A 13,759-nucleotide genomic window follows, 5' to 3' on the forward strand; every position below is an offset into this window, starting at 1 on the left:
GCAGGGAAGCGAGTCAGCACTTTGCTGAGTGTGGGAGTGCTCCCGTGACATCCTTTGACCCACATGACGATGTCACTTCTCGAAAGTGATATCATGCCAGCCAGGAGCACACACGTGTTGCACACATGTGCGAGAAGACACAATGAAGGAATGAGGTAGGAGCCAGCATCCCAATCTCCTGCTGCGGGAGTGAAGGGACTTGGCAAGCCTAACTGCTGATGTAAACATGCCCTTACTAGGGAGTTTCCACATTTCTAAATTACTTATGCTTTGTATCAGAAAGATGATCTGCTACCATACTCCTATTGTATCTCTTTTACTGAATGTCATAACTGTTGTTCATTATTGTACTTTGCTCAGTGAATGTCCTAGCTGTTGATTTTATTGTATTTTCACTTGCACTGTGTAATCCATCTTGGATCTCAGCAAGAAAGGAGGACTAACAACAACAATAAATGATATATAGAATGGTTTCTGTTGGATAGCTGCATATTCTACAGAGGGCTGTCAACCTCCAGCTAGACCCTGGAGATCTCCCAGAATTACAAGTGACCTCCCGTCCAGATGGTGAGTAATCACTTCCCTTGGAGAAAACGACTGCTTTGATAGATGGATTCTATGGAGTTATATTCCTCTGAGGTCCCCCTCCTCCCCAAACCCTGCTCTCCCCAGGCCCCACTCCCAAATCTCCATGAAGTTCCCATCCTGAAGTTGGCAACCCTATTCCACAATCATTATATGTACTGGGTGTAGTTTATTTCTAAGTGGCCCTCTCAGTTTTATGCTTCTGAAGTTTCCTTTTCTTTCTTTCTTTCTTTCTTTCTTTCTTTCTTTCTTTCTTTCTTTCTTTCTTTCTTTCTTTCTTTCTTTCTTTCTTTGGCCGTTTCAATTGCTCTCCATTAGCAAAGCAACCGGCTTTTAATTTTTTTAAGTGCACCCTTAATGCTCATTATGCAAATGAGGTTTAGCAGGGAGTCAAGATAGCTTTCCCATCGCGTCTTCCTTTTTAAGGAAGGCCGGGTTAAAGTCGTCTGGTTGCTAGGGAACGGGCGCCGCAGCTCCGGTAGGGCAACTTCCCAGCGTGCAGCGCGCCTTTGACCTTTGACCTAAGATGGTTGCGCCCAGGAGGATGGAGGGGACTTGCTGAGGCGGAAGGTAAAAGGAAGCAGACAGAAGAAGTGGGTAAGGACTGGAGAGATTTTATTTTTTCTTCTCGTTTGTAAAAGAGGGATCATTCCCGGTGGGATCTTATGGTTGCCCCATTTTGGCCGAGCTCTCAGTCCAGGTCTGTTATTTATGCAACAGTATTTACTTGCCTTGTCACAATTGTATTCAGGGCAAGTAAAAGTGGCTGTGCCCCATATCAGAGCTTGCCTTCATATCGATGAAGCATAGGTGTAAATTCGGCACCGCTGCTCCGCAGCAACGAACGATAGTGCTTGCTACGGGTTACCCAAGGCTGAGCGCAAAGAGATGATCGTTATACAGAACTAGAAAACCCAGCACCCCCTTTCCCTATTCGCTGGGACCCCCTCCCCCGGTTTGTTCTTTTCTTTCATAGACCATTTTTCCAATGATGAAGGTTCCTTTTCCTGTAACAATTAGTCTCATGTATTCCCGCCACGTGCTCCTCTTTCCCCCCTTACCTTTTTTGTGTCCTGGTTTACAGGGGAACGTGAAGGAACGGATGAGATGGCAAAAAGCTGAAACATTCGCATAGACTATAGTATTTTGTTCTGCATGTAGAGAGTCATGTCTTAGAAGGCTGTTTTAAAAAAAAAACTTTCCTGAAAATAGAAAGTGATATGGTGTTGCTTTTCTGTTTGCAAGAAAAAACTTATGCAAAGGTGTATTGAAAACCATAACCCACCACTTGCAATATAAAGTAGTGCAGTTATTCCAGCCATTCCAGGACTTTGTTGCCTCATTCTGCACATGTGAACTAAGTATGAATATCTTTTCTACATGCACATATTGCTTCAAAAAGTTTTTTCCAGTTTCCGTTTGTGTTACTATTCATCCTGTTCTTCAACTCTTCAAAGCTTGACCTTTGCGTATCTACATCTTGAATCTTATTTTTCCCTGAGCATGTAATATCTGAAAAGTCTGGAAGACAAATTTTCCAGTCAGGAAGCCCTTCCCCCAAATGTAAACAATAAGGAACTCAGTTGGAGGGGGGCATTCTGCACACCTTCTGAGATTATTGTGTCTTCTACACAAGGATGTTATTTTGGGGTTTCCCTGTTGCTTATGTGGCTGCAGATAAAGCCCAGGAGCAAAGGGACCTCTGCATGGCAGGTTTTCCCACTGTTTCTCTGCCCAAGTTCATAGAAATGGCCACCCCTCCCATGGGCCATCAAGGCTTTTGCAATTTTTTTTTTAAATTGAGACAAGAAAATACCATTGTAACAATAGATGTAACAGGGTCTCTGAATTCCCAGCTTTCATTTTTTTAAAAAGTAAGTCTCTAGTACCTTGCTTTGAAAAGAAACAACCTTTTCCTTTATATCTCTGCAAAGGAGGTGGCTAGGGACATTTTAAAAATGAAAGCTGAGAATTCACAGAGCTTGCTGTACATATTGTTACAATGGTATATCAATTAACCGTATTCTAGTGCTGATTTAAAAAAAAAATTAAAATCCCCCAGTGGCAGGGTGGGAGGAGGATGGCTGCCACAGGAATAGAGTCAGGGGAAATGCCTGCCAAGTGGGCCAGAAAATCTGAATTTACCCACCCACACAGCAGCCATCCAGGTATTACTATGACCTTTCTCAAAACCCTGGAGCAAAGTAGGTTTGAGAAAGACCAGAGTAAAGCCAGGGAAACCCTTGAGGTGCATGAATGCACTATGATGCTGTGAGGAAGCAGGGAAAAAACCTGCTTCCAGAAAGCATTGAACTTGGGGTAGATAACTGGTATGGAAGAGCTAACTTCTAGATAATTGCCTGGTACACCACAGGTTGAGTTTTGGCACCCTCCGCTCCCCTTCAATAATATGCATTGCTATATGCATGGGAATAATCCTACATCCTAATCTCCTCCACCACCACCAGCGCTCCCATTCTAACTATCTTTTTTCCTAATCCAGATTTACCCAGAACCTGAACAACCATGTCGAAGGTCTCTCGTGCTGCCAAAGCAGTACAAAAGGTGGATCCAGGAAATGTGATCCGCACAATCATTCGAGCAGGGCAAGCTATTCCAGGACCACCCTTAGGGCCTGTCCTAGGGCAGGTATGTATGAGATGGGGTTAGGAAGGAATGGCAAGATGGTGGAATCAAGCTTGAGAATAATATGGTGTTTTCACTTGCGAACTAACCACATATTTGGGACTCTGAATTGGGTAAGAATGCGGAACAGAAATGTTTTTAAAAATAATGATATCGGGACATTAATTAGCTTTTGGGGGAAAACAGGTTTTTACTGGTTTCTTCTTGCACTACAGATGGTGGTTGTATATGTATAAGATTGTAAATAGTTCTAGAAAAAAAAAGTCCTGTTCCTTTAATAGAGGCTTAATTTGTGGAAATGAGCAGGTGAAACTTTGAGGTAAATAACATTACCTGGTAAATAATGTCTATTAAGGGGGCCGGACTTTTATCTCCAGATTGTTGGCAGTACTAGTACAGTACTAGTATAGAGGATACAAATGGAAGGGCTTGTTGCAGGGAGGCGGCAGTTCAGTGCTTGGGACATGCCTGGTGGCTTTAGCTGATTATCTCCTATTCTTTGTTGCTCCTACTGGATCTCTCTGCAGCTTTTAATACAGTAGGCCATGCTATCCCGTTGTGGCATTTGGAGGCAGAAGTAGGTATCAAGTAGACTGGTTTAAATCGTTCTTCGTGAAATGGGTTAAAAGGGTTGCTGTTGGAGACCAGCCATCTTCAGTGTGGGAATCTTGTGGGGTTCCAAAGAGTGCAATTTTACCCCCCCCCCTTCATGTTATTCAACTTCTTCGTAAAACCTTTAGGAGAAATAATTTGTAGCTTTGGAATTGGCTGTGATCAATATGTGGATGACACCCTGCTCTGTATCTCACTATGCAAATCCCCTGGTGATGCAGTAGAGGTTCTGAGTCGACACCTGATAGCTGTGGTCAAATGGCTGAAAATAAGCAAAATGGAAGTAATGCTGGCTGGGAAGGTGGAGATCTTAAAAGACATTTTGTTCTTCTCTTTTGATGGCCCTTGCAGACTTGGTTAAGTGCCTAGGGGTTATACTGGATCCAGCATTGCTGCTAGAGAAGCAAGTTAATGCAGCTGCAAAAAAAGGCCTTCTTCCAACTCAGTTTATCCTGAAAGACTGACACAGCCAATCTGTTTACCTGGATCGATGGAATGGTAACATCGAGACTAGACTGTTGTAATGAACTCTACATTGGTCTCCCCTCAAAGTCAACTTGAAGACTTCAAGTGGTGCAGCACACCACAGCTTAGTTATATCAGGAGCTAAGCAGAGCAGGCATATTACTCTCATTCTGCAGTCACTCCACTGGTTGCCTATCAGTTACCAGACTCAACTGACTATCGCATACAAAGCCCTTGATGACCTTTGTCCCTCATATCTGTGGGACCTCCTCTCTCCCTATGCTCTGCCACAGCTGCTTTGCTTATCTGAGCAGAGTCTTCTGTGGGTGCTCCCCCCTGCAAATGGGCAAAATCAACAACTGCCCATACACCCGCACTCTCTGTTGTGGCCCCCTCCTTATGGAATGGCCTGTCTGGTGAGATTGGGAGGGCTCCTCCTCTCCTGGCTTTCTGCACACTGTGCAAAACTGAACTATTCAGGAGAGCTTTTTTACACAGGTAGGAGGGTAAGGAAATGGTTCAGAGAGAGCCATTGGTAAAGAGACAGGGACTGTAGATTATTCTACTGTATGCTGTCTATTGTTGTATGTTCCTACTGGCCAATTTCTGCACTGTTTAATGTCATGTTTAATTACTTATGCTTTGTTTCAGCTCTATATCAGATTTCTATGTTTTCAAATTTATGCAAATTTTGCACTTGCATACCATGTTGCATTATTTATTGCATGTCCTGGCGCTGATCATATTGACTTACACTGGGCAATCTGCTTTGAGTCTCAGTGAGAAAGGCAAATTATAAATAACATAAATAAAAATAAATCCTCTATTCTGGGAGTTCCTTAATTTATAGTGTGTATAAATTAAACACGTGTTTTCTGATTCCCTTTTTGCCATTACCACTTCCTATGGTAGTGAATTACAAAGGTCAACAGTGTGCTCTGTGGGGTGTGTATTTTCAGAAAAAGTTTTTTCGCTGAGCTCATTGTTAACTGCATTGTTGAATTTACAGAGCAATCCTGTGCTTCTAGATCAAAGTGCACACAACCAGCCATGAATGATTGAAACATTCGGCATTGGGTTTTGAGCATGTATGGAATATGTTCTGATCTGGTTCTCCCTCTAGTCTCAGATGTTCATGGGAGTTGATTGTGATTGCTTATTATTAAGAAAAAGACACTATTGACATGCGCAGAGGCACTCTTCTTTATTGCTTCACACACTGGCAGCCAAGTCTCACTGACTCAAAAAAAAACACCCTGATCCAGTTGTAAGCAAAATGGAGTAAGTGTAGCAAGTTCTTGGGTTAGTCGCTTTATTGAGCTCCTGTTGTATTGGAAGGGGTATGGAGATGGGAGTGATTTCCTCTTAGATGGATTAAACATTTTAAAGAGATGGACAATATCTTTGTTGCCCAACTGTTGTCAGAGCACTAGCACTGCATCTTCTAGACCTGCTGTGCAGTGTACATTAGCACATGGTGGAGATTAAGGTTGTGAAGGGGCAGCCCTTCAAACAAGGTGAGTAACAAAACGAATTCTGGTGTTTCTGGAAGCTTGGAGGGAAAAGAGCAGCAATAACAACACTGGGAATCTGATCTAAGCGATGTGGAGATGATCTGTTAGTTTTGGATTTTCTTCATTGGGACCAGCTGGAGCATCCTAATTGGCCATCAGGCCACTTCCTCTCCAGACACAGGTGATGACAGAACTCTTGTGGGCCAATCAGATGCACATGTTCAGTGCTGTGAGCAGGATACTTATCGTTGTACTTGTACTGAGCATGGTACTTCTGTGCCCACCAATCTAGGTGGCTGACTGTAAGAAGTCATGCTGATAGTTGTGTCTCTGAACTGTGATTCTGCCCTCAAGGAATTCTCAAGGTGTGCAAATTGATGCAGGTGTGTTTTTTGTCAAACACCATCCATACGAAGGTGTGTCATGGACCATCCCATAAAGACTTGAGCTGCACCCGACAGCCAGTTCTGAGTGCTCTGGAAGTGGAGGGATGGGTAGTGGTTGGGTCTCCTGGTGAGTGTTGAATGGTGTGCCTGTAGTGATTGGATTCTTTGGTGCAGCAGTGTCTATGGAGTTGGTGACCTGTGGTTGGAGCATTTCTGTGGGTCTGTTCCTCTGAGGCCTGGGCCTGTCTTTGGGGGATTTCGATTATGGCATTTCTGTGGTTGGATTTGGCCTGGGCCTCGGGTTGTTCATGTAGGTGGTCACTTGTAGCGTGTTTGCAGGGTGGGTCAGCTCTGCTTTGAGTATATTCGTGACTGTGGTTGACTGTGGACGGCCCAGAGTGTATTTCTGCAGCAGTTTGGATTTGTCTGTGTCGCTGCTCATCTGGGATCTGGGTGTGTCCAAGGGACTGGTTGCACGCGGGGCATCTGTGGCATGTTTCCTTTGTGGCTTGGGTGCCTCTGTGGTGCTGTAATACAGCACAGCTCTTCAAGGCAATGGCCAGGAGGTTTTTGCCCATGAAGATGGAGGAGATACGCTGGTCATGGCAGAGGAGGAGCAGCCCCCCACGGATGAAGATGGTGGCCACATTCACACTTGCCAGACTCAGCAGAGGGTAGAGTGTGCCACAGTGGGGGCCCTGCACACCCAGCTCACTCAGTGACACACATGGGAGTACCAACAGGAGACCGTAGCAGTAGAAGAATGTCAGGCCCTCAGCCCACAAGGGCAGCACTCGCTGCTGCGGCTCCCACAGGCTGGCTTGTATCTCCAAGACGTCCAGCAGGTCCAACACCACCCAGAAGAGGCGCCCGCGAAGTTCATCTTTCTTGCGGAAACTGGCAGTGGCCTGGGCCACCAGCTCGGTAGCTCCCAATACTGTGTAGAGAGCAGGGATGCAAATGGAAAGCAGGAGGGTCAGAGTGTGCCGGGCCAGTGGATCAGGAGCCTGTCCTTCTGTTGCATAATGCTGGTAAATGAAGTAAAGCTTGATCTCCAGGGCAAAAGCAAAGAGAAACCACAGCACCATGGCATACCCCCGCTGGGCCAGGCGCGCCTCGCCACCCAGCCACACCATCGCATAGCGCAGCACCAGGAGAAAGAAAAGGTCCCCAGCCACTGCAAGCGTGCACACGCCCAGCCGGCGGGCCCCAGCACTTTGCTCCACCAGGTAGACGTCCATGGCTCCCATGGTGCAGATGATGACTACTGCTGCCATGCAGGTATGTGGGATGCTGGGGGGCAGCAGCTCCATGGTCCTTTGGGAGGGAGGGAGGAGAACAAATATGAAGGTCATGGTGCACAAGAAAGCATAAACATTGGGGAAAGCCAGCCCAGAACCCTATCCATGCTCAGAAGAATGTTGGTTATGGCCTATTTGGCTTATAGAAAGGTGCATCGCACCCCATCCGCATGGTCTTTCTCTCCTACTCCATTTCTAACTTCAGGGCCAGGCTGCAACGTAACCCTTCAGAAGAAGCCTACTGGATCAGACCAGCGGTCCATCTGATCCAACATTCCCTTTCACACAGCGGCTAACCAGTTGCCCTAGAGGGCCAGACAACCATGGGACAGAGGCTACGGCTTTCTCTGATTTTGCCTCTTGCTCTAGTGTTCATAAGTTTACTACTTTACAGCTTTGAGAACTGGGTTAGGTGTTGTCCAGCCTGGGGTCCATGCAGACTGTATCTGAGGCCTTGAGTTCAGCAGCCAGGAAGTTCTGCTCTACTAGTCAGGTCAACTCAGACAATCAGATTGCTGCTAGTATTTATAACTGGCCTGGCCAACCCAAATAGGTCACATACTGCCTGCCAGTTACAGGTGCTGGTCTTGTGCATCTCTTCTGTGCCTGAAGACAAGTGACTGAACACAGTCCTCAGAAGTTTATTAGGTGCAGGGTCCCAGCTTTAGACTCTGATGTACCTGGTTCAAACCATCAACCTACCAACAGTTGGGAGACTTTTTTTCCCCACAGACCAGTGGCACAGAACAGTAGTAAAGGGAGAGAACTGATGCCTTGCCTTGCCTGTAGAAACTGCTCCTCTTGTTCCTAATTGAAGTTGGCTTTTTTGCTTCTCTGCCAGCTCCCAGATGGAAAGGTGTCTTCATCAGAAAGCAGGGGGAATTTTCTTTATGTTGATAGAGGGGATTCTCTGTTGTGTTTGGTCACTGAATGCTCTGTGGGTTCTGGGCTCGGGAGCCTGTATGGGACAGAAAAAAAATTGCAACAGTTACAGAAGTCCAGCCTCCATCTTCTCTCAGATCCTTCCTCAAAGCCCACCTTTTCCATGATATTCTTAAACCCCACCACTCCCAGCCATCACAGTAAGGGGTGGGGGGCAGTAAAGGCAAGCTAAATGCTTGCTAACTCTTGAAAAGGTAGCTTTGGGAAGCGAGTGAGAATTTTTTGGCTTAAGAAAAATAAATTCAGTGGGGTGGTCTTGGGGAGGAGAAACCAGAGTGTTGTGCTTAGGGGCAAGGGAATTATAGCATGTAGAGGAGAGTTCTTGGGATTGGATGTGTGGGAAAGGGCTGACACCCTCTGATGCTCTTGTCTCCCTCCAGAGAGGCATCCCCATCTCACAGTTTTGCAAGGATTTCAATGAGCGAACAAAAGACATCAAAGAAGGGATTCCACTGCCCACACGCATTTTTGTGCAGGTGAGAACAGTTGTACCTTGTTGGTTTAGTGGCTGGACTGAGAATATCCGAGGGGCCCGCAATCCATGCTGTTAAAAATTCAGTGTACCCTGGAATTTAAATATTTTCATAGTTCTGTTTGCACTGGCTTCAAGGGATTCCAAATACTGCTCTAGCCCTACTTGAGGCTGTTTCTGCTCACGAACTTGGACAGTTCACTGCAGCTGGATGAGGCAGGCTGGCATGAGGAGACACAGCTTGCTCAAGATTACCTCGTTAGCTTTAAGGTGATGCCATATCCTGAGCCAGGCCATTGGTCTAACTTGCCTAGAACTGATTGAGTGGTTAGCATATCTGCAAGGTCTTTCCTAGCATCCTACTCCAGATCCTTTCAATGAGGACTGAACCAAGGTCTTTCTGAATACTAATAATGTCCTCTGCTGCTGAGCGGGTTCCACCACATACCTCATTCATTGCACATCCCAGGATGTGGATCTCAAGCAAACGGGTGCTCACAAATAATCCTGCCAAGTAGGCCATACTCATTCCATTTTACAAACAGAGAAGCTTAAATCACAATGTATTTAAGCCCTCTCTCTTGTGGTCTTGAATCCAAGGTGTGTATGTGTCTGATGTTTTAAAGAGGAGCAATAACTTCTCAAGGCTTCAGGTTCAACCTTTGATAACTCCACTTGAAAAGTATCCTCAGGGAGGCTGGCGAAGGTCTCTGCCTAAAAAGGAAAATGTAAAGCTGCCTTTGAGGGCCATGGCTCAGGTCTGACTGCAGGAGACAGTTGCTTTTGCTTTGTACCTGAATCCATGCTTGGTCTGCACCTGCCTTCCCTTCACATGGGGCACGACAAGGAGGTAATGTTTTTATTTTTCCAGTGGGCCAACTGAGCATACTATCAAGAAAATAAAACCAGAGTCCAGCAGCACCTTAAACACCAGCAAAAAATATATTCCAGTATAAGTTTTCATGAGTTAGACCTTACTTCGTCAGATACATTGGAGTGTGCATCCGTTCGGATAATGCATTTATATTCACAAGAGAAAGGTGGGAGGAGTATCTGTCTAATGGATATACACGCCAATGCATCTGATGAAGTGAACAAGTTAAATGGCACTGTTCTCAGTACAGATTTCTCGGGAGCTCTACTGGCTCTCAAAAGCTTATGCTGGAATAAATTTTTGTTAGTCTTTAAGGTGCCACTGAACTCCTGTTGTATTTTGCTGCTACAAAATAACATGGTTACCCATCTGGAATTATCACTACCAAGGAAGATTCTAGTTGAAACTTTTTAAATTCATAATGTTGCCTTTATTAATCCTAATATTAGAGGGACTTTGGTTTTATGCAGTTCGTTTCCTGATATCCCCACTACAATGAATTAAGGAATAGTACTTTGTTACATGACCTAATCAATTTTCAGTGTATGCCACCATTTGGGACTAAAGGCAGTATGTTCTTTTCCAGAGAGAAATTCCCAGTCTCCCCACATACATAACGTTGCTTGGATGGAAATACCTTCCTATCACTCCAGCCTGCACATGCACATACACGCAGACCTGTACTGCTTATTGACATGAAGCTATCACAAAATCCTTGTAGCTTTGCTAAAGATCTTTGGGGCACCACTGACTTCTTTCCTTCTGACACCATTTCCTGTCCCCCCCCCCCTCTGCAGCCCAACAGAACATACGACATCCAAATTAACAAGCCCACAGCTACCTATTTCCTGCTGGCAGCAGCTGGGATAGAAAAAGGAGCCACAAACCCTGGTGAGAGGTTGGAAGGATGGGAATTGACTCCTAGGATGGGACAGCGCAGCACCTGGGGAGGTCGGGGAGAAACTGTGGTTTGTGGGGCTGGAACAATCCAGGCTGCCAGGTTGCCTGGGCACCAATGCATTTCATTTTGGGGGAATTGGGACTGTTTCCCCAGCCCTACGTTGTGGTGCAAATCATTGCAGCAAAGTAGGTCATTGCTGTTGCACTTCTTATTAAACTGAAGGCAAAATCTGCGCAATTAAGGTTTGGGGATCAGTATATTATGGTGCTGACTCCATTTGATTTTAAAATCTCTCCCCTTTCCTACATAAACATCAAATGATTAGAATATCTTGCACAGAAGTATTTTGAAAGTTTGAAGCATTCCAGAAACTGGCCTTTTTATCTTGTGTTCTGATGCAGAGCTGCCGCAGCTGAATCTTTAACCTGCCAGAAGACAAAAATTGCATTTGACTTGGGCCAGGGGCAAAGGGCAGATTAGGCTGTGGGTACTACATGAGTGGGACTTAGTGGGATTTTGCTGCCATTATAAAGGAAAGGGGCGACTTGTTAAGTTTAGGTGGAGCTGATTTCTGCTTGTGTGGGGGCTGTTTTGTTTTCCAAATGATATTTCAGAGGCTGGAAATGTGTTCTGCAATATGCAACCAGCCTGCATATTGCGGAACACATGAAATGAAAAGTCCCAGTAAAGAGTTCAGACTTTTTGAGCAATCTCTGAAAGCAGAGAGTAGAATTCTACTGTGTGCATTTCTTCCCCCCCACCCCCGCCCCTCCAAGTCCCTTCCCCATTTTGTGGTGCATGGGGAGAAAGAGGGCCAAACTTTTGCCACACATTGATTTAAATTTGTTGGAGCCATCAAGGGCTAGGTTTTCCAGCTGGCTCTACTTGGTTTAACATAATCCATGTGCTCTACAGGGCATGAAGTAGCTGGTATGGTAACTCTGAAGCACCTCTATGAAATTGCCCTGGTGAAGTCTCAGGACGCCAGTTTCGTATTGCATAACATGACGCTCGAGAAAGTCGTCAGGTCGCTTATAGGAAGTGCCCGGTCATTGGGCATCCAGGTGGTGAAAGAGTGAGTATCTCTAGGAAGTATGGGGGCGAGGGGGAGGGATCTGAGAGCCAGAGGACAAGCAGTCTTTCTTTGACTTCTCAGAGAGAGGTCATGAGCAATGTGTGTCGAAGGACCTGGGATCCTTGTGTTTCTGTGATGTTTTAAAGAAAGATGAAAACCAAAATTGGGAGGCCATTCACAACTGCTGCCAAATGACAAAGAAAAGGTGTGGGGAGAATTCTGGGAGGAGAGAAAGTGGCATACCTTTAGTTAGGCCAGTTCTAAAGGACAGGGGGACCTGTTGTGGAGAAAGCGGCTGCTACAATCTGTTCTCTTTTCCATCCCTCAGTCTCAATGCGGAGGAATATGCTGTTTTCCTGAAGCAGCGTGAAGAGTGGTTGGCGGCAGAGGCTGAAGCAAATGAGGCAGAATTGGCTGCTGCAGCAAAGAAGAAATGAGTCCCTGTACTTGCTCTTTGAGAATCAAAGCTTTGAGAACTCAGTGGGACTGGTGCTGCTAAGCGCCAGTTTGTTCCCATCCCCCGTGTATGAGAAATTATGGTCTACTTGATGGCTGAAGAGACTACATCTCATTGATATGACAAGAGAAGAAGAAAGGGGGTGTGCCTGGGAGGCCAGGCTTCCTGGGTAGGGCCTGTCCAATATGTCTTGACATGCTGTCCCTTTCAATAAAATCCCATGAATCTCTTGGGTGTCCCATTGTCTTTGTGTGCACTGGTGGGGATCAAGGTGTGCCTCTCTTGGACCCTTGATTATTATTATTCAGGAACTGAGATAATATGGTTATCTGAAGAAATGAGCTGTGGTTCACCAAAGCTCATATCCTACCACAAATATTGTTAGTCTTATAGGTGCTACTGGACTCTTGCTCTTTTCTACTCCAACTGACAGACTGACACGGCTACCCATCTTGAGATAATAGGTTCAAGTTTTTTCTCAATGTCCAGAAAGATAGTTGTGGTAGGCAGCTGTTGTCCCATTTCTCATCAAAGAAGCTCCTCATCCATCTTACAAGCAAAAATAAACATGTTACAGTGGAATGAAACTAAATCAGTGGCCAAAATACACAATAGGAGTTGCTCAGAGTTGATTGCAACCTGGCCCACTTCAACAGAGGCCGTCCTGGAGGAACAGTCTTGAACAGATCTGTGGGTGAGAAGGGATTGGACCCCGTAGCCCCTTGCCTCATTTCTATGCAGCAGGAATGCGGTCGGACAAGTGGGAGGAGCCTTAAAATCTTTAGGGTCCAGCTGCCAGAACACCAAATCGGTGCAGTCTCAAATAAGCAGAACCTACCTGCCACTGGGGCTACTTGCAAACGAGGGGTAATAAGTTTGGACTCTTATTTGATTTTTTATACTGCTTCACTTCTATTAAGATTTTGAATCAGTTCACACCAATTACAACCGTTAAAACCAATACAAAAATATATTCAATAACATCACAGTAAAAACAATAGTCTAATACAAATTAAAAACTGCTCTAGTCCCCCCCCCTCCAGCTTATAAAATCTGCAAAAAACTCGGCACTTCTTGCTTTTGTTCCCAGGTTCAAAGAGGAGATGGGATCTGGTGAAGGTAGCCCTTGTGTTGCACCTTCTATGGAGTTCCCTATCTTGCACTCCGTTTGCGTTAATTGGCCCTTCATTCCAAGGCTGTCTTGCACAGCTACAGAAGGCAGAAGAACATCCCATTGTCTATAGGATGGTGATGAGAGGTCACAGCCTCTCAGCTGGCAGTGGATGGTGTGGGCTCATGACACATGAATAACAATTTATCTACCCTTTTCAGGAATTTTGAATGTATGGAGAGTGGGAAATTATATATATATAATTTAGGGGATTTGAAGAGAAGATAGTTTTGCCACCTGATCACCCCTGCTGTACAGTGTTTTTTTGGTTGTGTTGCGATGTGATCAGATTGGAAAGATCACAACCACATTGCCATGCCAGAATCTTTTTGTCCCTTGTGAAAAAAATCCCACTTAT

General features: G+C 45.3%; 2 protein-coding genes across 3 annotated transcripts; one reads left to right on the forward strand and one right to left on the reverse strand.

Moving 5' to 3' along the window:
* The first annotated feature begins 1,098 nt into the window (after positions 1-1,098).
* MRPL11 (mitochondrial ribosomal protein L11) lies at positions 1,099-12,460 on the forward strand. 2 transcript variants are annotated; one of them, XM_054992332.1, is made up of 6 exons: positions 1,099-1,182; positions 3,089-3,234; positions 8,832-8,927; positions 10,595-10,688; positions 11,614-11,773; positions 12,102-12,460. In XM_054992332.1, exons 2-6 carry the CDS (start codon positions 3,112-3,114, stop codon positions 12,208-12,210), a joined length of 582 nt encoding a protein of 193 aa, XP_054848307.1. In that variant the 5' UTR covers positions 1,099-1,182; positions 3,089-3,111; the 3' UTR covers positions 12,211-12,460. The 2 variants fall into 2 exon arrangements, with proteins under 2 accessions (XP_054848307.1, XP_054848315.1); XM_054992340.1 differs by having other exon boundaries at positions 1,101-1,155.
* Positions 5,311-8,762, reverse strand: LOC129338247 (transmembrane protein 121-like). Its single transcript, XM_054992318.1, has one exon. It carries the CDS (start codon positions 7,561-7,563, stop codon positions 6,244-6,246), a length of 1,320 nt encoding a protein of 439 aa, XP_054848293.1. The 5' UTR covers positions 7,564-8,762; the 3' UTR covers positions 5,311-6,243.
* Positions 12,461-13,759: the final 1,299 nt, after the last annotated feature.

Source organism: Eublepharis macularius, chromosome 1 (assembly GCF_028583425.1).
Source record: "Eublepharis macularius isolate TG4126 chromosome 1, MPM_Emac_v1.0, whole genome shotgun sequence".
Classification (NCBI taxonomy): Eukaryota; Metazoa; Chordata; class Lepidosauria; order Squamata; family Eublepharidae; genus Eublepharis; species Eublepharis macularius.

Coding starts and splice junctions, on each gene's coding strand:
- LOC129338247 (XM_054992318.1), bottom strand. CDS start 7,563: ATGACCTTCATATTTGTTCTCCTCCCTCCCTCCCAAAGGACCATGGAG.
- MRPL11 (XM_054992332.1), top strand. CDS start 3,112: ATGTCGAAGGTCTCTCGTGCTGCCAAAGCAGTACAAAAGGTGGATCCA. Junction 10,689..11,613: donor AAAAGGAGCCACAAACCCTG/GTGAGAGGTTGG, acceptor TGTGCTCTACAG/GGCATGAAGTAGCTGGTATG. Junction 11,774..12,101: donor GGCATCCAGGTGGTGAAAGA/GTGAGTATCTCT, acceptor TCCATCCCTCAG/TCTCAATGCGGAGGAATATG.